The sequence below is a fragment of the Phyllobates terribilis genome, unplaced genomic scaffold (assembly GCF_046119375.1).
Source record: "Phyllobates terribilis strain yellow unplaced genomic scaffold, ASM4611937v1 Scaffold_7__3_contigs__length_470593459, whole genome shotgun sequence".
NCBI lineage: Eukaryota > Metazoa > Chordata > Amphibia > Anura > Dendrobatidae > Phyllobates > Phyllobates terribilis.
This window is the reverse complement of record NW_027362767.1, coordinates 384710936-384736221: the sequence shown is the minus strand read 5'-3', so window position 1 is coordinate 384736221 and position 25286 is coordinate 384710936. Positions and strand designations below refer to the sequence as shown.

Below are 25286 nucleotides of genomic sequence, written 5' to 3'. Positions count from 1 at the left end.
ACAATAGGGTGCCCTTTTGGACGTTGACCTTCTTCCGTGTCTAATTTACACTATAAGGGCTCATTCACGTGTATGAGAAAAAAAAACAGACAGATTTATTTTGAGAGTTTGATCCTATTGTCATCCGTTTTTTTTTCCTACATGGAGAAATTTAAAAGAAAAAAAATTCTCCATCTTTTCTCTTATGACCATCCCTGAAATTTTTTTCCTGGACCTATTAACTTGCATTGCTGATTTTGATTTGACATGTCTCCACAACTTTCTTCGGACGAACAGTAATCTACACTGTTTACTATGAGATGGCTGCACGCTTACATCACATATTTATGTTTCTGTGTCTCCAGGTGACATCGCTGCTTGTTTATATCCCGTGTATATATCCCGTGTGTTATGATAATATCACGTCAGTGACATCACTTGTGTTTACCATACATGCTTATGTTGGCTCCTGTCAAGATTACCTAAAATGTCGGTGACATCACTTATTGTTTGCATATTTATATGGTCTGCCATGATGGCATAGCACGTCGATGACATCACTTTTTTTTGCCTATTTATGTTGTTGCCTGCCATGATGGCATAACACATCGATGACATCACTTTTTGTTTTCATATTTGGTGTTTGTCATGATGGCATAACACGTCGATGACATCACTTTTTGTTTGCACATTTATGTTGTCTGTCATGATGACATAACACGACGATGACATCACTGATTTTTCTCCTTTCCTATAATACCATTCAGCTTGGTTTCTGTGCCCTATGCACCAGTTCGTTTATGAGCTCCCGGCAGCCATGATTGCTTTTCTGCACTCCACCTGCTCTTTTCTGCTTTCATGCCAGCAACAGATTGCTGTGCTCTTCACATTTTCCGTGTAAATACTCCATCATTACTCCATTAGATAAACCATGTGGGAAAAAAAGCACAGAAAATTGGGTCACTGCGATGTTCCTTTTAATGTGCCGGGAGAGCAAAAGAAGCAAAATCGGTCATTACAGTATCGAGACATGCCAATTTTTTTTTCAGCTGCTGGTTGTTATTGCTACTATTGAATGTTCAGCAACCGTTGTGAACCAGATGGATAGGTTTTCATGGGACTCTCGTTCACGGGATTGTTGGGTACTAAGGGCAGTCACAATAATAGGATATTAATCAAAAGGTAGCACAAAGGAGTGGAGAAGAACGGAGCAGAATGCCATACTTATGTGAACCTTTTTTAAAAATGGCGTGTTGTCGGCTTGTCGTCTCCACCTTCTATCAGTCAGTGAAAAACTGACAGCACACTGAAGGCCCCCAAATGTTGTCATATATTTTTCACGCATTCCTAGACTTGCATTGCCAATTTTGATTCGACGCTATCAGACATGTCACTGCAATTTTGCACAGACCACTCAGTCCAAGGGAAAAATTTGGTATGACCGTTTAAAAAAAAATAAATAGCATTCGTCATGAAAAACAAATGTGTGAATGATGCTTTACCTGGGCTCCACAGCCAGGATACGCAGCCTCTTCTAAGCAGCTGACTGTGGCAGCGGCCATGATGAAGCATCATTTTATATAAGGAGTGATGTATACTTATCTGGTATGATGGGTGCGGTGCCGGATCGCTATTCTCTCTTTTCACACCTCCAGACCTAATAAAGTAGGAAACGTTTTGTATCTATCATGGTTATTGACTTCACAGCTTTCATGCTTGTGTGGATATCGATCTCTTATTAAACTTTCAAGCACAGCGAAGGGAGGGAGCGATATGAGCCGTCTATTACATAACTATGACATTGGGTGTAGTAGTAGTTTAATGCTTGGTTCTGAAGAGCTCGCAGTCAAATAGAAGATGGGAGAGAACACGCCGGTTTGGAAAATTAAAGTTTATCCAACTTATTGATCCACCTCTGCTGAAAAGTAACACTGAGCCGGGCCGTGGAAACCCTCTACCACCAGGCTGTATTTCTTCTCTACTTATACCAATAACTGTCCCTAAAGTTGTACATTATCCCCTACATTATCCTTTCACACTGTGTTCTGGCACCTGGTCGTTGGTCCCATCGAGGCTTATGTCTGAACCCCCCGCAAAATGGGATCTTGGCATATGCGCCGACGGCGCCATAGATTATAATGGTGCCAACAGAGCACCATGTCTTGTATCATTTTCTGACCACTTCTTAAGACCCAAAGCCCCCATTCTCCGGATCACTGGCGGTCCAGCAGTCAGACCCCCAGTGATCACAAAGTGATCCCTTGTTCTATTCCTAAGACCAGCTTTTTTTTAGGTTTTGCCTCTCTCATGCGCAAATCTTTTATGATGGTGTTAAGTGGCCGAGGGTGATGTAGTGCTCTCCATGGTGTCTCTATCATAACCCTTCTAGGGAGAAGCACCTCCGTTGCATGCAGAATTACATGTAACTTTATATATTTTTTTCTCTTACAGATTATATAGGGTTAAAAGTTAGTTCAGTTTTTCATAGTTTTTTTGTAGAGGGCTCACTACTTAATAGTTGTTTCTTACAGTCCATGTAGCCACTTTGTATAGAGCGGTTGTGCCCAGTGTTGCCACCACTACTGTATCTATACTAACTCTAGCTCTTAAAGACGACGTTTCAGTGAATTTTTTTAATTTAAATTGAGCACTTCCTCTAATTGGGTTTTCTCCACTGATTCTGGAACAGTTTTTCTTTTTCTTCTGGGCCTCTCTATTCCACAGTTATACCCCCCGATAATAATGATGTACATTTTTTTTCTTCAAGCAACTGGGCGTGTACCATAGAACTTCTATGTGGGCGTGGCCTTGATTTGATTGGCCGGCATCAGGAGAAAAAAACAGCGCCCCTAGAGAAGTTCTGTGGTACACGCCCAGGTGGTTGAAGGGAAAACTTGCAACTTTATTTCTGGGGGGCATAACTTTGGAACGGAGGGGCACAGAAGAAAAAGAAAAACATCCTTAATCAGTGGAGTGGCACCAACTAGAGAAAGTAGTTTGTTTCAGTTTAAAAAAAAAAAAAATCCCCATGAAAAATGGTCTTTTATTATCCACTAAAGGCCTCCATACACAGTACTCAACTATTTTGACCGGAGCGGCCCTCTCATCTGCTGTCGAGGGCCCCCGTATTTTTCAGATTTAACCTCCCCACTACCACCAATCCTTTTGTTCCTGAAGGAGATATACAACCATCAGAGATTTGTGGTAGGGGCTTTCCCCACTCTCATCAGTGAAAAACATGAATGCTATACAGATCCGAGTGTTTGTGTATCGGGGGTAAGTAGAGATGACCTTCAACCAACAGCCATCTTAGGTGTACGTGTACCTTCAGGGTACAAGCAGATGGTGTGGCTGGTGTGATCATAACCTACCAAAAATCATTTCTTCTAATTGAAGGTATAGCTCTACAATAATGAACGGGTGAACGTCAGAGCTGGAGGGTCGGTGCCCAATCTATGGTCACAGACCTTCAGAGCTTCGCTCTTCTCTGTGCCCATTTTGCTCATCATCCTGGCTTAACAAGAGCACAGTGCCTTCTAATATTGCATCACACCATTATGCCCTCGTTCTGCAGTCCATAATTGTCTTTTTAGGTTCATTAGTCAGTGAATGGCCCTCAGTTTTCTTGTCCACACTCTGAATGCTGTTGGCAGATGGAGAATTGGAGGCCTCTAGATGCCACAATGAGGTCAGTGCAGTTTGGTGACCATGGCCATTGGCACCCCCCAGACAGGAAGAAGTTAAATCACCAGCCTTCATTGCCCAAAATAATCAAAATGTACCCTTTTCCATCGCTTGGTTGAACTTGATGGACATGTTTTTTGTTTTTTTTTTAACCGGATCATCTGTGTAATGTAGCAGAGATGAATTTGTAATTTTTTTTTATGGTTAGAATACACAAATACCTCTCGAAAGCTGCAGATTTTAGGTAGTGACTTCTATAAGAAGAGTAGGTGTCCCTCGGCGTTGAGGTTTTCGTGAAAATAAAATATTCCACTCTCATACTGCTTTGTTGTGCACCTTCTGTTAGTCCTCATTCATTTCTCTGATTTTTTTTGCGTGCAAAAAAAAAATTGTCCCGATTTATTCTGATCAGTGTGTGATACCAGTGTCATCCGATTTTCCCGTATGTGGAGAAATTTAGAAAAACAGATAGCACTCGTACGCAAAAATCGAACATCTGAATGTAACAAGGGGAATGGCAACACTAAATTGTCAATTTATTCACACATTTCCCAGAGGAATAGCTTAGAGTTTGAAGAAAGTGCTCCAGAATTGTTATTTTAAGGGGAATGAAAGTATCTACTGAAACAGACCTGTCTGGAGCGGGAACAGATACTCTTAAATGGATAAATGCCCTTTCTGTAAACCATTATTCTTCTGAGCCAGTAATACATGCTGGGAGATTCCAGCTCTGAAGCTAGTAGTAAATACTGGAGTATTCGATTTGGAAGTCATCATCTGTTACTAATAAGATGCACTCTCCAGAATTTTACCACCAATGATGCTTCCGTAGGTAATTGATTTTTTTTTTTTAACATCCCGTAAAGGAGGACACTATAGAAAGAGAGGGACTCCCTAAAGGAGTCACCAATCATATACTGGTACCAGAGCTGTAACTTCTGCGTTATCGTCCAGATTACAGGATTTATCAGGGTTGAGAACTTAAATGTTGGTTGAAAAGTTGTGTGTTTTTTTGTATTGGTGAAGGAATAAAAAAAATATGTACAGTATATATTTTTGCACTTAATTTGGAAGACAGTCGCTTCTTCTCTCTCCAACACTTATCGATCATTCCTCTAACCATTATTTGTCCTTTACAGGATACAAGTGCTTTCCTCATCTCGAAGATCCTATGACATCCCTGCCCCATTGTACGTGCCAGTAGTGAACAGAAGCAAGATGGTGACGTGCAGGTAGGCAGCTCATACACACGAGGTCTCAACTTTTTGAAGTTCTGGAACTATTCTTCTAATTCACCTTCTTGTCCTTAAGTTGACCATACACATAACCTAATTGTTGTAAAATCCCTCCAGCGTCGCGTGTATGACTGCTCCCCATCTGCTTAGGAGGCAATCAAGATCTGTATGTTGGATCCTTTCCTCCTGTTTCTATAGGGGATAGAGAGGTAGCAGTCACCCCTTGTCCCTATATTATTTATGGCACAAGTGTAGGGGGCTTCCATACAGATTTTTCACTAGTAGCTGATAAATTACACCACTGTTTAGGCTTGAGATGCCAAAAGTGTATGGCAGTGACTTTTTTTCCCCCCTTTGCCATTTGAAGGTAAACATGCCTGCTCGGCCAATCTGAGCTTGCATGTTTACCTTCCCTTATTATTGATCATTATTGTTATAAATGTTATTAAAACTAGAAGTTTAGCTTTTCATATAAAGGAAAATGTTTCTTTAAAGCCCTATATATACCAGTTAGATTACAACTAAGGTCAGGGACCACTATGATCTCAAAGTAGATCTTCTCACTTTAAGAAGTAGATTGTGTAGATGGATCAGTAGCGAGTATGTGCGGCCATCACTGTGATTGCACACGCTCTCTATCCCCAATCTTCTCCTGATCGGTGGTGGTCCCATCGGTCTGACCCTCAGTGATCATACACTTATCTATCCTATACGGGTAGGTCATATGCGTTGTTTATGGGACAAACCCTTTTAAGATTGAGGCGACTAATATAGTGAGTTGTTATCCTCATTTCTGAACGTTGATAAATCCTGTATGGGTTGGCAGGGTATAGCTTGGTTTCAATCGGTCATACAGCATTGTTCTCATGGCTTCGGGCTGTATATTAAGCATTTTAATAGGGGTTAGGTTATGTATTCAGCTTACATTTATGCTTATTATGCTGTTATGGCTGATTCCTTTGTAAATCAGATTTATAGATTTAGGAAAGGTAGATGAGAAAGCAGAATAATGTGTTTTGTGGGTGCTAGTACCAGAACATGTACAGTCACAGAAAATTAAAGGGCTTTTCCACATTAGAGGGGGATCGAGCTGCCAGAACTCCCACCGATCTGGTCATGAAGTTGGATACTAAGTGGCCTTACTTATTCGCAGTTGTAATAGGTCTTTCCACAACCTTCAGGTACGAACGCTCAAAGGTTGTAGTACCTCCAAGGTATTCCAGTGCCAAGCACCTTTTCCTTATTGCCCACCCTCCACCATTTAGCCTGTAGTTGGCAAAAAGATTTTTATAAAATTTGTACATTGTGTAGTTGGTGGCAAATAAGTATAGACAAAAAAAAATTGTAAGATGAGTCCAAATACAGTGGTACGATCTGAAAGCAAGTGGTTCAACAAGGAGTGTTGTGGTCCCGGTCTTGTAGATTTCTATCTTGTTTTTATTACCTTACGGGATGGGCCCTTAAAATGGTCACTGCCGCTTCATCAAACTTGCATAAATTAAAACTATGAGCAAAAAAACTTTAGTATGTCATATCAGAGAAATGTGCTTTTTTTTCTCCACTAATGAACCACTTCGCCACCACCACCACCCCGTGTCCTGAACGCTGCAAAACAGACAAATTTTGTTTTGGCCAAAACAAGGCATGCTGGCATCTCCCTGAGAGATCAAATTACAGCTGCCTATTGTAGTCTATGGAGGAATCAAATGAAAGAAAGAGAGGTACAGACCATGCTTATCTCACCTTAGTGCTGTACTCACAGCTACACCGCTCAGTAATTTTGTACAATGTCCTCCATGCTGCTGATTCTGAACATGAGCTACAGAGAGACAGGGGAGCAGGAATCCCTCATTTATCTGTGTGCTGTATATGGGAGACCGTTTTCAATTGGTTTTCTGGTTTTGGAAATCACTGTCATGCAAAAAAAAACCCCCCCCCCAAAAAACCCGGGTTTACTCTCCCTCCCCAGGTCCAGAATGGACTGTCCTGTTGCCTGGTATTGTCTGCAGTCACTTTGACAGCAATGCAGCCAATAACGGAGTTTCAGCGGTTCTGGCCAAATTGACAGCACGAGACAGCCGCTGAGATCACTGATTGGCTGCAGCACTGTCGGTGTGACATCAGCACTGCAGACAATAATAGACACCAGGAGCAGCGGCGGAGACTCTGTGCTGGACTCCGGAAAAGTGAGTGAAGCATTTTGGTTTTTTTTTTAAGCCTCCTGCAGCCGAGAAACGGAGGTTTTATGCACCTGGAAACCCCTTTAAATCTTTTGAGTGATTGCTAATCCATTTTTGTGCCTAGTGAAACAGGGACATGATTGTGAATAATGGCCCATATTGGTTACCTAAACTGTACCTCTACTTCTGAGGTGCTGAAGAAGATATCTTTTCTATCTCCAAAGAGAGGTAAACTTTGCACCACCCGGTCCGCTTCTTCTTCATGAGTCATGTCGGCTCAGCCCAGTGCCATTTATTCTTTTAAAGAGTCCCATCCCAGGCGAAATTACAGTGCCGTCCCAGTCTAATTTATGGTTTCAAACGGGTAGTCTGATAATATGGCATTTTTCTGTAATAGACTCCTGTCTACACCCGACTGCTGAGCCATCATAACTGCTCTATTTGCCCTCCCATTGAGATAGGTAGTTATATAGTAATTTCTACATAAAACCAGTGCTGTAAACCCACAGCTATAACCTTACTATAATTTACGTGCGTATAGGAGTTCAATATATGTGACGTGCATGCACAAAAAACAAATAAGAAAGCAATGCAGAACCCAAAACCCATAAAATTAATTGTATTAAAGATAATTAATGGTTAAAATTGCAATGTGCTTGTAAAAACAAGAAACTTTGCAATTTACTTGTTAAAAATCCTCTCCATTCTTGAGCTTTTTTTTTTTTCTTCTTTAATACTTGTAGTCTAGGTTATCAGCCACCACTGCGGTCTTGCTGCGGTGCCCGAGCATGCTCAGTGCTCTTTTTTTAATAGTTTATAAGTGCTGGTCTAATAGCGGGAGCGTGTGATCCGGCCTCCAGATTTCGTGGTTTGCCCTCATCCGATGCTACAGACACATCTGCCTGTACTTACAGAAATCGGAGAGCAAACCTTTCAGACTAACTAACCATACGGCCAGTTGGCGCTGTCATTCTTCAGGCGGGCACCGGCCTCCCGGCAAGCAGGAGGCAGGGTAGGTGTGCGCTGCTGAAGATGAAACCTGAGAAAATCCCTTCAGTACGAAAATATGATAAGAAATAGTTCCACAATAGGAATATAAATAAGTCCAAAAAAGGGATCGAGTAGCTAAAAATCAACAGGGACGCTCAACGTGTTCGACATTCTGCTTCAAATACTTTTTCTGAGGTTGTTGGGTCTAGGAAAGAGAACGCTTAACCCCAAAACTATGTAAAGGGTATGTATATACTTCTTAGGCACTGTTTATAGTCATGGGTGCCAAAGGCCTTTTGGTATTTGTTATTTTTTGTCTACAAGAATGGCACAAGAATGTTCTTGCCCTCAAAATACCAGAACCCTTAGACGCAATTGATGAGCAATTTATTTCACGGGTCCGATCGTCGGGTCCGATGAGTTTTCACTTCTGCACCCGACATCCTTGGTATCTGACTCTTACTAGGTCCCACAGTGTACGTCATGTTAGACATAGTTGACTAGTAAGTGCCAGAGGAATCCAGGATGTTGGGCACAGAAGTAAAAACCTGCTGCCATGGAGGACCAAACTGGACGCCGGATCAGGTCAGCGTTGATCAAATTGCTTATCTCTAGCCACGACGCTATCCTCTCATCAGTGTGACTATATATTTTATGCCCTATCATTCTACACCCATTTAAGCCCTTTGTGGTTATTCTTTGGCTGCTTTTCCGTATTTTTCTTTGGATGTGAATAATAAACTGTTGGCGTGCCACTTGCACGTAGCGATACGATTTGCTTCATCATCTGCCTATTACGTAACTATCTTTTTTGTTTTCTTGCAGATTCATCTAAAGTGACCCGGCCCTCTGCGGACATGCACATGAGCGCTATTGCTTTAAGACCGATTACTTTATGCAACTTTGCACAGACACGGTCCCAATAATGGTTCTGCACTTTGGCTCTACCAAGAACTTTAATACGATTTTGCTCGATACGGATATTTATATCTGTATTGGAGCATGACAAGCTACAGATCTTACCAAAACGATGGAGTGGAGGCAAGTGGGACATCCATGAGAGCGAATGATGTCGTCCGTGGGGTGGATTATTATCCACAAGGCCTGTGGGGACAGAACAGCAATGGGATGCAACACTCTACAGAAGCATCAAAATTTAGTTCCATCACCCCGGCAATGCCGAAAATGGGTGTGCGTGCCAGAATTGCTGACTGGCCTCCAAAAAAAGAGACTCCAAAAGAGGCAATGACCCCAAGCCCCTCAAGGGAGATGGAAGTGCCGAAAGAGTTCTACCCGCAAAGGGGCTTCCCGAATGGGCAACATTTTCAGAGCAATGGGGGCTCTCCTGGATTTCGAGGTTTTCATAGACTGTCAAGGAAGAGGTCCAAAGATGTGGAGTTCTTAGATGGTTGGCCGAGGTCTCCAGGCCGGACATTTATCACTCTTCGGAATAGAAGTAATAGCGAGACCACGCTAAGTGAATGTGATGTGGATGTATCCTTGGAGCCCAGGGGGTCTAAACTAAGCAATGGGATGCCTCTCTTCAGAGAGTATGGGAGCACTTCTTCTATTAATGTGCAAGGTGTTTCTGAACAGAGCTTGTATGATATGCTAAAAGACTTAAGAAATGAGAAACATGACAAAGGAAGTGAGTCACCCATGAGGGGAAGCGGCCTTCTTCACGAGGATTCAAGCATTGCTTCGAATCTCCACTTGGCAGCAAGCTCTAGGACGGATCTGCGTAATGGACAATATCAGAGAGATGACGGTACGATAAAGGATAAGCAACGAAAGCGAGCCCCCAAGGGGGAGTCCAACGACTCCTCCATCTTTCGCAAACTAAGGAGCAACAAAAGTGAGAATGAAATGGGTAAGTCCTACTTGGATCAGGATGAAACTCCCAAACCTTGGATCTGCCCCAAATCGTTTGCCCATTATGACGTTCAGAGCATGCTCTTTGACCTGAATGAAGTAGCCGCCAACCGAAATTACGTTGCCCAAAGGCGGAACACGACAACGGGAGCCTCTGCCGCATCCGCTGTGTCCTTAGCCGTTTCTAAAGCCTTCAGCCTGGGCAACATGGACCCAAGCTTCACCAGCACTGAAGACCTGAACTTTAAGGAGAACCTGGAGCACGACATGGGAGACAATAACAGCAATGACCTTCTCCTCAGTTGTCCACATTTCCGAAATGAGACCGGTGGGATGTCTGAGCGTAATGTCAGCTTTTCCAGGGCTTCTTCTGGCTCTCCGAACGGGACTGAAGGGGGAGTATTGGAGCCCTCTCTCTCTATATATTGTACCAATGCCAGTATATCTGTTTTGGAAGTTTCCAAGGAAATGCAGAAAACACAAGGGAGATTAAAACACTACAGCATAGAACATGTGGATTCGGGAGCCCGCTATTTTCAAGACTACTTTCATGGGAAAGGAACAGGTATGTGACTTTTTTTTTCCTTTTTTTTAATTTTTGTTAATGGTGTTGTGAAGGATCAGAAAGTCATTTTTTTTCCCAATATTTATTAAAAAAATAAATTGGTCATCTTGCAGTTTTCACACTGGCCACTGGGGGACTTTTTAGACTCATAGGAGCCAATTAATTAAGGTATGCCAGAATTCTGGCATAACACACCTTAATAAGTCGCTATATTTTTGCTCCACTCAAAAAAAATAATGCAACTTTTGGCGTTTCCATGTCAATCCCCGCCGGCTACGCCAATATAGGTGCAGCGTGGGCAGGTCTGGTGTGCGGCTATGCCCATTCATGATAAGTTACTCCACTCTCTAACTGGAGTATATTTCTGGCGCCGGCCAGTTAAGTACACCGCCTAAGTCATTAAGTTGCGTGCGCCTTTTAGTGAATTGGGTGCATCATGCTCCAATGAACCTGTTCATTAAGGCTATGTTCACACATCTTGTTTTTTTCAGCGTTTTTTGCTGCATTTTTTAATGCAAATTTTCAGCTGCGTTTTACAGTACCAGCAAAGTCTCAGATCCCAGAAATCTCATGCACAGTTGTTTATTTTTGTTTTTTTATCATGATTTTGTGCTTTGCATGTTTTTGTTTTTCAGCGTTTTTTCACCCATTGGAAGTAATGGGTGTTGAAAAACGCACCAAAAATGCAGGTGTCGGGTTTTTCAGCGTTTTTTTTTACAGCGGTTTTTGTGCCAAAACCAGAATGAATTGTTTTTTTTTTCATTGAACTTTATGTGAATGCATAAAGAGACAAGAGGACAGTGAAAAAAGGCACCAAGAAAAATCCTGAACAAACCTCCTGGCAAGAGATCAGGTTTTGCGTTTTGCTGGAGAAAAAAACACAATGTGTGAATATAGCCTACTGGCGTGCACAAAACCAGTCTTTGTGAATCTGCAGCCACTTCCTTTCATGAAGAGTTTTCAACAGGCTCATTATCATCAGAGGCAGATGATAATGACAAATATGTACTGCTGATAACGCCGAATCCACCAAACACCATAGGTAATGTCATATTTGACCCTGCTCTATCTTCTTCCTTCACCTAGAACTTTGCACACGCTCATTAGATACTTCAATAGAAAAGACAAGGTCGGAGTGTGACCATTGTGGCTAATGTACATGTGAATTTCCTGAAATAACAGAGTGTTAGTCTAAAAATGTGAAAATTGCAAGAATACAAATGTGTTTTTTTTTTTTTTTTTTTATAAAGATTGTAATGGGGGAAAATAAAATGTTTAAAAAAAATAACAAACATGTAACAAAAAAACCTGATGAATCATTTTCTGATGATCGCTTCCATTTTAAAGGTATTTTCCAGGCAAGGCTTGACCCCATTGAAAATAAATCAATCAGCAGGTTTTTACTATGTGACCTCAGAGCAGCATGATGTAGGTGCAGATACCCTGATTCCAGTGATGTGTCACTTACTAGGCTGTGTGTTGCTGTTTCAGTTCATCAGTGTTTTTTCAGCAGGAGATTATCATTACAGGACTAGGTGTCTTGTGCCTCCTGGTCCAATCACTCCCCACCACTGATTAACAGCTTTGTTAATATACAGTGTACATAGAAAGCTGCCAATCAGTGGTGTGGGCGGGGTTAGACACAGAAAGCGGCCAATCAGTGGTGTGGGCGGGGTTAGACACAGAAAGCGGCCAATCAGTGGTGTGGGCGGGGTTAGACACAGAAAGCGGCCAATCAGTGGTGTGGGCGGGGTTAGACACAGAAAGCGGCCAATCAGTGGTGTGGGCGGGGTTAGACACAGAAAGCGGCCAATCAGTGGTGTGGGCGGGGTTAGACACAGCTCAGCTTTCTGAGAGCTGCAGCAGAGAAAATTGTGATTCTATCAAAATGACAGCAAGCAGCTCAGCAAGTGACACATCACTGGAATCAGTGTCTCAGCCCCTACATCATGCCTCTCTCAGATTACATATCAAAACCAGCAAACAGATATCCTTTAACATGGATGCAGTGGTGATGTCATGACTACTTTTTCTGTCCATATGATGACTTGCAACCTGTCTGATGAAGGTCTGCTTGTAGAGAGCGAAACGTTACACATGTGTTACATTGAGTTGCTAAAAGTAAATAGGCTTTCTGCTTTGCAATTTGAAGTTCCGAGTTCTTCTTAAATTTGTTATTTTCCGGTGGGGTTAAGCCTTTACCAATACTTGCCGCTAATGAAACTGCAAAAACGTCTTTGATATGACAGATTTGCAAGTTGCTCCTTGAAAGCTTTACCTTGCACCCCAGAGGTCTCCAGATCTAATTACAAAGTCTCTCTCTCTCTGTACCTTGCAGCTAATTCTTTACTTTTCCGTGGCGGGGGCTGCTCAGGACTCCTCAGATTAATGCAAAGCCAAGATGCATAATGTGTCTGTATGGCCTAATTAAGATAATGTCATCCTAATATCAAGCCTGCTTCCCATTAGCAGGAGAGACACCAGGGATTGTTTCCATTTCTGTACATGATGGCTCTTGGGGATGGGGGAGAACGCTACCTGTCAGACATCATAAATGCCAGAACCAGGTGTTAATTTAGGGTTATATTAGGGAAAGTCTTCTTGGGGTGTGTTCACATTACGTTTGCACGCGTTGTGGGGTAAGGGATTACTCTATAAGAGTGTTCTTCCATGAGGGGAGTATGTTGGGAAATTACTGTGCCTTACTCGGTGACACTTTTTGCACTTGCAAGGGACATCTTGTAAATGTGCACTAAAGTGGCGCTTACTGATCTCACCGCCATGAATAATGCTGGCCCAAGTCACAAGATGATCGTTGAGACCCCCCCCATGTGTGACCACTAGGAGAAGAACCTAAAGATTACCGGAACTGGTCTTCGTCCAAAAGCTGCTGTGTCAGAGCCCTGCGGACCTCCTCCTACATGCGATGTTTCTGATATACAGGCTGCCGCAACCTCATTCATGCCAACCTAATGACATGGCGGTGGTCTACTAATCAGAAGAGTTGTAGGGAGCACACAGATCATAGGTTCATAGCCATGTGGACCACCGAGGTGGCTGCTGAACCAAGGTCCTGCAAATCTTTTTGCTCACCTATGGTGGCCACTTCTCAATACAGTAGTAAGCGCAGGCAGCTAGTGTTCCCCAACCTATTAAAATTCCCATTGATGGTTTGCGGCTGTGATGGCATGATGGGAGTTGTAGTTTCGCACCAGTTGGGGAGCACTGTTGTAGACAATGAATGAGTGCTGCTCACGTATACCCACTACTGCTCCATCACACAAGGGGCACAGAAATCGTGACTGGCGGGGGTCAGAACCCCAGTAGTCCTATATCGATCACCGATCTTGCGGATAAGTGGTGGGCTATTTGCAGGATAACACCTTTTAACGCACACATTTTCGCTGAGATTCTATTGCATATTACTAGGGGATCCGGCGACGGCTGTGAACAGAGCAGCTTTGGGATTAATGCTTTGTCTTGGGGCAGCAGTTATCAGAGATCCAGAAAACAGGCTAATAACATCCTAAATCTTTACCAATGTAATAAGACATGAGAACGGTGTGACACATCCTCCGTCTTTGGGGATGACTGCCGCCTTTCTATATACCCTACAGGCAGCCGCAGGCTTATAGCAGGCTGTGAGCGGTTCCTCTCCAGAGACTCCTCCTGGGCAATTGTCAGTACTATTCTGCGGGCATTTTTGCCAGGAGAATGGTGGGTGTAGTCACCGAATACATGGCGACTTGTAATGAGCCGCCACACTTCTACACATTTGCCCGAAGAGTGGTTTTATTAAAGACTGTTCAGAAATAAGAGTTAAGGCCCCGTCACACTTAGCGACGCTGCAACGATCCCGACAACGATACGACCTGTCAGGGATCGTTGCTGCGTCGCTATGTGGTTGCTGGTGAGCTGTCAAACAGGCAGGCTCACCAACGATCAGGGGAGCAGCGACATCGTGGAAAGAATCTTTCCACGATGTCCTGCTCCTGGTTACCAGCCCACTGCTGAAGCAGGAGCAGGCTGGTAACCATGATAAACATCGGGTTACTAAGGGCACACGCGCACCTAGTAACCCGCTTTTTATCATGGTTACCACTCTGCTACGGTGAGCGGGAGGTTACCGCTCACTTTAGCAGGCTCGTAACCATGATAAACAGCGGGTTACTAAGTGCACGTGTGCCCCTAGTAACCCGATGTTTATCATGGTTACCAGCCTGATCGCTGGTCCCGCTGGTCACACACAGCGATGTGTGCTGACCAGCGGGAGGGCAACGACCAAGAAATGGTCCAGGACACTTTGCAGCGATCAGCTGGTGAGGTCGCTGCTGCCCTGACCTCCACGCTGCCGTGGCTGGCCTTGACCTCCACGCTGCCGTGGCTGGCCTTGACCTCCACGCTGCCGTGGCTGGCCTTGACCTCCACGCTGCCGTGGCTGGCCTTGACCTCCACGCTGCCGTGGCTGGCCTTGACCTCCACGCTGCCGTGGCTGGCCTTGACCTCCACGCTGCCGTGGCTGGCCTTGACCTCCACGCTGCCGTGGCTGGCCTTGACCTCCACGCTGCCGTGGCTGGCCTTGACCTCCACGCTGCCGTGGCTGGCCTTGACCTCCACGCTGCCGTGGCTGGCCTTGACCTCCACGCTGCCGTGGCTGGCCTTGACCTCCACGCTGCCGTGGCTGGCCTTGACCTCCACGCTGCCGTGGCTGGCCTTGACCTCCACGCTGCCGTGGCTGGCCTTGACCTCCACGCTGCCGTGGCTGGCCTTGACCTCCACGCTGCCGTGGCTGGCCTTGACCTCCACGCTGCCGTGGCTGGCCTTGACCTCCACGCTGCCGTGGCTGGCCTTGACCTCCACGCTGCCGTGGCTGGCCTTGACCTCCACGCTGCCGTGGCTGGCCTTGACCTCCACGCTGCCGTGGCTGGCCTTGACCTCCACGCTGCCGTGGCTGGCCTTGACCTCCACGCTGCCGTGGCTGGCCTTGACCTCCACGCTGCCGTGGCTGGCCTTGACCTCCACGCTGCCGTGGCTGGCCTTGACCTCCACGCTGCCGTGGCTGGCCTTGACCTCCACGCTGCCGTGGCTGGCCTTGACCTCCACGCTGCCGTGGCTGGCCTTGACCTCCACGCTGCCGTGGCTGGCCTTGACCTCCACGCTGCCGTGGCTGGCCTTGACCTCCACGCTGCCGTGGCTGGCCTTGACCTCCACGCTGCCGTGGCTGGCCTTCGTGTAACATCCCTGACGATGGTGAGTGTGGTGTCCTTGTCCTACAGTTTCCTCTCCTTGGACACTTAAACAAGACTCCATCAGCTATTACATACGTACGTTCCCCAATTAATCTTGTTTGCCCTGCTTTGCGCCCCTTCTGTTTCTCCTCCTGGGAATGTATGAATGATTTGACAATTGGGTGTTTTTTTCCCCCTTGTAAAATAGCGCCTCCCCGCACAGTCTGACAGTCCAGTCACTGCTGACGTTATTAGACTATGCAAAGCCAATGATACCCCCAGATTCTAATCAATGCGTACATATCCATGTGTAGTACCAGAGGAGTGTCACACACTAAAATAGCGATAGAATTGGAATTTTTGGAGAATGTAAATGTATACTAAAAATAAATAAATAAATAAATGACGTCAGGAAAGCTTTTAAAGTGACCAGAGGATTGCGGATGGCAGACTTCTGGAATGTTTCGCCCAGCCACCTCGTTTTGGAGCGGTCACTGACGTGTGCTGTGACTCCGCATAGTGGATTGGCGGGAAGTCTCCTAGTTGGAGATGTTGCTGCGATCCCAATATTTCTGTATATTCAGGTATTGTGGCAGAACCAGTGGTTTTACATTGCACTTGTTGATCAGTGCTCTAAATGGAAAGCAGCGGTGATCCAATAGTGGAATCTCCCTTGTGGTCAGATGGGCCGGGTGTTATTACTCATTTACAAATTGATCATTTCCTGTCCTACGCTTTCTTTTGCAGAACACTGTAACTATTTCGGAATAGACGAGAAGTTGGGACCTGTTGCCGTCAGTCTGAAAAGAGACAAACTGGATGAAAGCAAAGACCATGGCCCACAGTACCAGTACAGGATCATCCTCCGAACCAGCGAGGTGAGATGGAAAATGGGAATAAAGTGTTTCTATCATGAGGCTACTGTTTACAGTAACTAATACAACTTGTGCAATTAAAGAAGCACTCCTCCTCCCATCAAAGTGTTTATCCTCTTAATATATTGCAATCATCATATTATACAGCACTGTGTACTTACAATTGCTCTTTTTGCCTTTCTACCCAGCTAATTCTTCTCTTTTCTCTGCTCTATGTAGAAACAGGAAGTGTCTTTTCCCTGTGTGAGTCATCAGTCACTGCAAAAGTCCCTGACAGGGAGAGGAGCAGTGCAGCTGGGTCAGGAGTGGAAGAGGGAAATAATTCATGCAGGGACAAGAGACTTCCTGTTTCTACATAGGGCAGAGAAAAGAGTAGAATTAGCTGGGTAGAAAGGCACAATGAGCAATTGTAAATACACAATGCTATATAATATGATTGAAATATATTAGGAGGATACAAACTTTGATGGGAGGTGGAGGAGGAAGAGTGCTTCTTTAATGATTGAAAGCGGGTCTACTAACAGATTGCAAAATAAAAACTGTATACAGCATTGCTTTGACTTCCTAATCTGATGACAAATCCACTTTAAAGGGAATTGGTCATCAGGTTTTTGCTATTTATTTTCCGAGAGGAGTAGGATGTAGTGGCCGAGACCCTGATCCTAGGGATGTGTCACTTGCTCAGCAGCTTGCTGTAGTTTCAATACAATTAGTGTTTTATCAGAAGGATATTATCAATACAGGACTAGGTGTCACGTGCTGGGAAGTCCAGCTAATCTGTGTTCCCATGCATATATTTTGGGAGCTTTCACAGCACCTACATGCATTTGTGGACCAAATACCCGGCAGCACTTGACACTTGTGTGCACAGTCTCTGAAGTTTCGTCCTTAGGGTTAGACTTACCCATCTCTCTTCTTCCTACACCAGCTGGTGACCCTGAGAGGTATGATCCACGAGGACAGCGTGCCATCCACAGCAAAGCACGGTACAGTGCGGGGACTGCCTCTCAAAGATGTCCTGGAGGCCGTGATCCCTGAGCTCAATATTCACTGTCTGCGACTGGCGATGAATTCCTCAAAAGTCACCGAGCAGCTACTCAAGCTGGATGAGCAAGGGGTGAGCGGGATTTATTATTTTTTGTGACAGGTGAAAGATTTAGAAATCAGAAAGATCTAATTTATTGATTTGTTATATTTGGGGTATGTGTGCAACATTGTATCAGGAAGGGTGACGTGCACTGAAGAATAGGGGGGATGTGCGCAACCATTATACCAGGAAGGGTGACGTGCACTGAAGAATAGGGGGGATGTGCGCAACCATTATACCAGGAAGGGTGACGTGCACTGAAGAATAGGGGGGATGTGCGCAACATTGTACCAGGAAGGGTGACGTGCACTGAAGAATAGGGGGGATGTGCGCAACATTGTACCAGGAAGGGCGACGTGCACTGAAGAATAGGGGGGATGTGCGCAACATTGTACCAGGAAGGGCGACGTGCACTGAAGAATAGGGGGGATGTGTGCAACATTGTACCAGGAAGGGTGACGTGCACTGAAGAATAGGAGGGATGTGCGCAACATTGTACCAGGAAGGGCGACGTGCACTGAAGAATAGGAGGGATGTGCGCAACATTGTACCAGGAAGAGTGACGTGCACTGAAGAATAGGAGGGATGTGTGCAACATTGTACCAGGAAGAGTGACGTGCACTGAAGAATAGGGGGGATGTGCGCAACCATTATACCAGGAAGAGTGACGTGCACTGAAGAATAGGGGGGATGTGCGCAACATTGTACTAGGAAGGGTGACGTGCACTGAAGAATAGGAGGGATGTGCGCAACATTGTACCAGGAAGGGCGACGTGCACTGAAGAATAGGGGGGATGTGCGCAACATTGTACCAGGAAGGGCGACGTGCACTGAAGAATAGGGGGGATGTGTGCAACATTGTACCAGGAAGAGTGACGTGCACTGAAGAATAGGAGGGATGTGTGCAACATTGTACTAGGAAGAGTGACGTGCACTGAAAAGAATAACGAGACTCTGACCATGGGTCATAAATGCCTTCAGATCAGGAGACCCACGTTCAGTCCGGGCATTGCGGTCCGTGAAGCAGGCCATGAAATATGACCGTCTTAACCCGACTTTTCCTGTTAATTGAGATCAGATTGTACAGATGACTAATTGACCCATCTTTTTCCAGCTCTGTAGAAAACACAAGGTGGGGATCCTGTACTGCAAAGCGGGTCAGAGCTCCGAGGAGGAGATGTACAACAACGAGAGCGCCGGACCGGCCTTTGAGGAATTCTTGTCTTTGCTCGGGGAGAAGGTCTGCCTTAGAGGCTTCACCAAGTACGCGGCTCAGCTGGACACGAAGAGTGAGTATTCGCTTCACTGGCTGGCCCGGACTAGATGTGACGGTGGTGGTCTCGCTGGTTGTTACTACTCCAGTAATGTGGAGGTCTCCATTAGGCTGTAATGTCATTTCTGTGCCCATTGTAGTGACCGATCTCTTGCATTCTCTTAGCGGACTCCACCGGGACACACTCTCTGTACACCAACTACCAAGACTACGAGATCATGTTTCACGTATCAACCATGCTGCCGTACACCCCCAACAACCGGCAACAGGTAAGGACCACATACACCGAGGGAAATGAGCCCCCAGTATACATTGGAGAAAAATCAGGCGGACTTGCTAATTTCCGCGTGATCAGCGGACTTTTATCTACTGCTATGGAGGTTTCCCCAAGTCTGGAGTGAAGGGTCCGGCTGGTTGAATTTCAGCAGCCGATCCTTATGGGGGATCAGCTGCCGTCAGTAAAGTCTGATAGCGGCTCTATCACTTGGCCGAGCCTTCCGGTGTATGGGAAGCTGGGTGAGTAAGCGGTCAGCCCAACTTTCATTTGCTGGAGAGCTATCCGATGTGCCCGTAGGGGCTTTATTCTTTTGCAAAAGTGAGAGATTGACATTTATAAAGATTCATATTTTCCGGGGGCTCTTGCTATTTACAAGATGAATCAACTCATGATTCATGTGGAGTTATCGCCTCGGGGGGAAGCTTGTTATTCCGAAATAATACTTCTACTTAGATGTATGACATTATGAAATAAATCTGGTTATGCAAACTCAGAGACGTCTATGGCGGCGCTATTGTACCTCTGCCAATATCAGACACACACCGAGGTTGTAGTATGCCACATCAGATATCGGGCCAGGATATATCGGTATGGCTTTTCTACGCAGTGGCATCATGTAAAAATAATGTATGTTGTATATAGTTGGGGGTTTTTTTTTGTTTTTTTTTTAGAAAGCGTAACAATGTTAGGCTGTTATGCCGATACAGAGGTAATGTGATGTAAACATGCCCTTAATTCTACCGTGTTTCCCAAAAATAAGCCCTAGCATGATTTTACAAGATTTTTGGCGTATGCTTGAAATATAAGCCCTACTCCACAAAGAAGCCCTAGTTAGTCAGGACAGGTGTTTGAAGGGGTGGGCACATTGGTCAATTGCCCAGGGCCCTCACTTTCTTAGTGGCCCCCCAATATTTCTATTCTGAGGTTAAAACTGCTTAAGGACCACTTGTGACATTACAGTCATGTGACCATGATATCACCAAAGGTCCTTTAACTGCAGGAGTCTAGAGGAATTAAAGAGGAAACAGGCCGGCGTTGAGGTCAAGGGCTGGGAGGGGGTGAAACTGGGCAATTTCTCAGGGCCCTCACTGTTTTAGGTGCCCCCAGCATTTCTATTCTGAGGGTTATACTGCTTAAAGACCATTGATGACATCACGGTCCTGTGACTATGATGTCATCAAAGGTCCTTTAACTACTGGAGTTTAGAGGAACTGAAGAGGAGATAGGCTGGTATATGCAGTGTGTGTATGTGCTTATGTGCAGTGTGCACACACACACACACATACACACACACACACACATACACACACACACACATACACACACACACACACACACACACACACACACACACACACACACATACACACACACATACACACACACATACACACACACACACACACATACACACACACACACACATACACACACACACACATATACACACATACACACACACACACATATACACACATACACACACACACACATACACACACACACACATACACACACACACACATACACACACACACACATACACACACACACATGCACACACACATACACACACACATACACACACACGCACACACACATACACACACACACACACACACACATACATATGTACATACAGTGTGCGTGTGTGACATGATTACATTTGAATAAATGTTGATTTTTTTTATTTTTATTGTTCAAGAATAAATGTAGATTGTTAATTATGGAAAGAAATAAGACATCCCCTGAAAATAAGCACTTAATCTTTTAGAGCAAGAAATAATATAATATGTCTTATTTTCGGAGAAACACTGTAGGGAAAAATATCTCCATAGTACAGCTCCGCACACATGCCGTCACCTATGCTCCATAGTACAGAAACGGCTCTGCCCTGTGTAGGCACTTACACTATCTTTTAACCATCCAGCAACAGATTAAGTGCATGATTTCTGTTCTTCATCCTTTTCAGCTCCTTCGGAAGAGACACATTGGAAACGATATAGTGACGGTCATCTTCCAGGAGCCTGGAGCTTTGCCTTTTACTCCTCAGAACATTCGCTCGCACTTCCAGCACGTCTTTATAATTGTCCGGGCACATGAGCCTTGCACTGAGACTGTCTGCTACAGGTATATATATGACTTTTTATTTATTTTCATCCTTTTTTTATATTGTCCTCCTGATACTAATGCCGCTTGACCTCTTCCTCATAGAGTGGCAGTGACCAGATCCAAAGACGTCCCTCCCTTCGGTCCTCCAATTCCTAGCGGTGTCACGTTCCGTAAATCCGACGTGTTTCGTGACTTTCTCCTGGCTAAAGTGATCAATGCCGAGAACGCGGCTCACAAGTCAGATAAGTTTCACACTATGGCTACTCGTACACGACAGGAATACTTAAAGGACCTGGCAGAGAACTATGTAACCAATACTCCTATTGACACCTCGGGTAAATTTAATCTGATCTCTCTGACTTCAAAGAAAAAGGAAAGGACAAGGGCGCGGGCCGGGGCCGAGCTGCAGAGTTCGGGTGCCTTGTGTTGGAGGGTGATGGCGCAAGACTTTTCGCAGGCAGCCGAGACAGAGTGCGCATTGGGCATCTCAAATGAGTTCATGGTCCTGATTGAGACCGCCACTAAAGAGGTGGTCTTTAACTGTTACTGTGCCGATGTCATTGGGTGGACTCCAGAGCCATTATCCCTGAAGATCTTTTACGGCCGAGGTGATCATATATTAATACGTGCAATTGACGGGAATGCAGAAGATATCCGGGAAATTGTGCAGAGACTTAAGGTCAGTAAGCCTTCAATAAAGCAACGGTGTTGCGTAAATGCTGGGTTTGCTTTATTTGACCGATTGCTGAGTTAATCATGTAAATGCTGTTTGAGCGTGTACAGTAAATCAAACTCCATCAGTGGTGTTTGAGGGCTGTAACTTGCATCAATAAAAGAAATCCATAACCCGAACGTGAAATAGAGGTTGTTGCATAATAGTGTTTAGCACCGCAATATTGCGGCAACACAACCACAAAGCATAGAGGAGCTACAGAGCACGCACCGCCAGTGCAAATCCACATGTTTGGAGAAATCACGGATAAAAATTGGCTTTTCCATCTCCTAAAGTGACGGCATATTTCTAGGGTAGGGTGATTGATGGGCATCCTTCCTCAGGGGCCCTCGATGATCCTGACACCTTGACTGCAGTCCCCCCTGCACAGTTGGTGTTCAGGCGCCACTGTGTACTGGAACACGAAATGGCCGCAGTGTTCAATCGACTTAATTTTTGGGAACAATTGGGGTCCATGATTGACCCCCCCCCACACTAATCATAGGCTCATTGTAATTCTCACCACCGCAGCAGTCCTTGAACCCTGTGAGTAAATAGTAGGAGAAACTAGACAGAACTTGTATGTAAGTCAACCAATGTCATTTGTCAGATACTCTCAATAAAAAGCAACTGCTCCCCCCCCCCCTCAAAAAAAAGAAAAATGTCCCCACTTTTATCCATGGAATGTGCAATTTGTTCCGAATTGGGAATAGTCTTTTAACCCCTTGGCGACGTCGCAGTACATTTACGGCGTATATGGAGCGAGAATCACCGCTACAGTCGGATCTACCTCCAATTGCTACAGCCGAAGTCTTAGCTACCGCCGAGAATCGTGAGAGCAGGATTTAAAAGGAAGCGATCATCAGAAAATGACCCATTGTTAAAATAGGTATTTTTTGTGTTAAATGCATTATTTTAATATTTTTGGCAATTTTTTTTTCTTTTTTAACATCACATTCTGTATTAAAAATAAAAATAGAAATTCTCACACTGGCCACTAGAGAATTTTAGACTCTAACTTCCTGTTGTTTCACGAAACAACACATGCACATTACACACACTGGTCAAACGCTGACCTTATATTTTTGTACTTGTGTCTCATTAGTGTGTGCAAATCTTATTGTGAAGGGAGGGGAGGAGGTGTGCTGTGACATCTATGATCAATGATGGTTCTTATGTTATCGACTGTGTATGGAGTTGTTATCGATCATTGTAATCCAGCCTCTTAAAGTAATGAGCCTGCTGAAAACTCTCCCTGAAAGCACAGAAAGAGTAAATCTTTAAGAAGTCCTAGTGGCCAGTGTGAAAATTGCAAGATTACTAATTTAGTTTTCTTGGTCACTTCATTGGGGGACACTGAAACCATGGGTGATATGCTGCCACCTGGAGGATGACACCAAGAATACATCTTAGAAAAAAGGTCAGCTCTTCCCCCAACAGGGTACTACACCTAGTGAACTGTTATTAGTAATCCTACCCCAGAGACTGCTTTAGGATGTCCCATAGTTTTTGTGTCCTCCAATGAAGTGCTCCAGAAAAAAGGATTTTTGGTACTCCCTTCCTTTTAGCCTTCAATGGGGTATTTGTTTTGCTTTTCTCGCTGGTTTTGCGCTAACTGAAGTGATGGGTGTCGGCAGCTCAGGTGTAGCATTTTTTTTCCCTCCCTTCTCCCCCCCCCTTCTTCCCCCCTTTCCACCCCCCTTTTTACCCCCCTTTTTTTTTTTTTTTTTATACTATGTTTCGAATTAAAATCGTGATATGGAAAAAAAATCATTGCAAAAATGTTTTTAAAGCTACATGTAAAGCAATAACCTGATCTAAATAATAGGTCTTTTTCTAATGTCAGCTTGTCTTTTAAAGGTTAGGACCGTGAGAGGTGTCTCTTCTGACACCCATCAGGACGCCCACCCCCACAGTTACACATTGTATTATATAAGGGAACAAGCAGGCGGAAATGCAAGTTCCCTAATGGGACTAATTGAAATTGTAAAAGAAAATGAAATAATTTGTTACATTCTTTTAAATAATCCCCCTTTCCCCCCAAAACAGTGTAAAGAACAAAATAAATTTGCTATCACCGTGCATAACTGTCGGAGCTAATAAAATATTAAGAGATTTTACCCATAGTAAAATTCTGCAAAAAAAAAAATCTAAATGGCAGAATCCTTTTTTTTTTTTCTCATCCCTGTCTTCCAAAAAAAGATAAAAAACAAACAAAAAAAACCCCATAAATTCCTATAGACCCCAAAATTGTACCAATAAAGTCAAGCCCTGATAAAAAAAAATGCTGTCAATCGAAAAAATAAAAAGTTATGGCTTTCAGAATACCACAACTGAAGCCAAATTTTTCTTTAATTTTTCATTATTTTTTTTTTTTGCAAATTTAATTAACTTTTGTGAAACAACAAAACGGACTTAAATTTGTTATGGCCGTAACCGTCACCGGTAAAGCAAAAACAACATTTTTCTCAATTCTTAGAATTTTATTTTCCGTTTGTCAGCACATGATACGGTAAAGTGAACGGTGTCACTAAAAACTACAACTCGTCCCGCAAAAAAAAGATAAATGTTCATACGTCGATGGAAAAATATAAAAAAAATTATGGTTCTTGGATGGCATGGAGGAAAGTGAAAAAATAGCTGCGTCTCCAAGGGGTTAAAACGAGGTGTAAGACGTCCCCTGAAGATCCGATTGATGATTGCAATAGCAAAGTGGAGAGCAGTTATGTATTTCTCAGGATCGTGGGGGTCCGACCACTAAGACCCCCCTACCTACTGATCCAGGGAATGAAGGAGCGGTTCAGCGCTGCTTTCTCGATACTGTTTTTCCTTCTACATTGATGCCGCCTCTATGCGAGACGTGAATGCAGCTCTTCTGCACGGCCCGGACCTGTGCATGGAAAACTGCTTGCTGTCATTGAATTGCACAAGACACAACTAAAATATCCGCTGCTGTTCTGTCCTGTTACATCACTTCTTATGCTACATGTTATTTCCTGATTCTCTTCTACCCCTTTAATTATCCATCCATTACTTATATATGTGATATAAGCCGCAATAATAAAATTCTAATTTCGCAAAAAAAAAAAAAAAAAAATATATATATATATATATATATATATATATATGCACAAATGGAAACCACCTCGTCATGTCTGCATACACGTTAGGAGGCTTCTTTGTAGAGCACCGCCATACGTCCCGCTGGAGTGAAGTG

At 44.3% G+C, this 25286-nt stretch overlaps 1 protein-coding gene across 5 annotated transcripts in view; it reads left to right on the top strand.

The window, feature by feature from the left end:
- Window positions 1-25286, top strand: part of SIPA1L3 (signal induced proliferation associated 1 like 3) — a 102568-nt gene that overhangs the window by 54762 nt on the left and 22520 nt on the right. For all 5 annotated transcript variants that reach the window (XM_073641466.1, XM_073641462.1, XM_073641464.1 and 2 more), the window contains 8 exons: window positions 4803-4895; window positions 8894-10505; window positions 16481-16611; window positions 17537-17725; window positions 18810-18984; window positions 19134-19237; window positions 21218-21375; window positions 21460-22036. In XM_073641466.1, coding sequence (XP_073497567.1) covers window positions 9071-10505; window positions 16481-16611; window positions 17537-17725; window positions 18810-18984; window positions 19134-19237; window positions 21218-21375; window positions 21460-22036 — 2769 coding nt within the window. In that variant the 5' untranslated portion in view covers window positions 4803-4895; window positions 8894-9070. The remainder of the gene's footprint in view (window positions 1-4802; window positions 4896-8893; window positions 10506-16480; window positions 16612-17536; window positions 17726-18809; window positions 18985-19133; window positions 19238-21217; window positions 21376-21459; window positions 22037-25286) is intronic.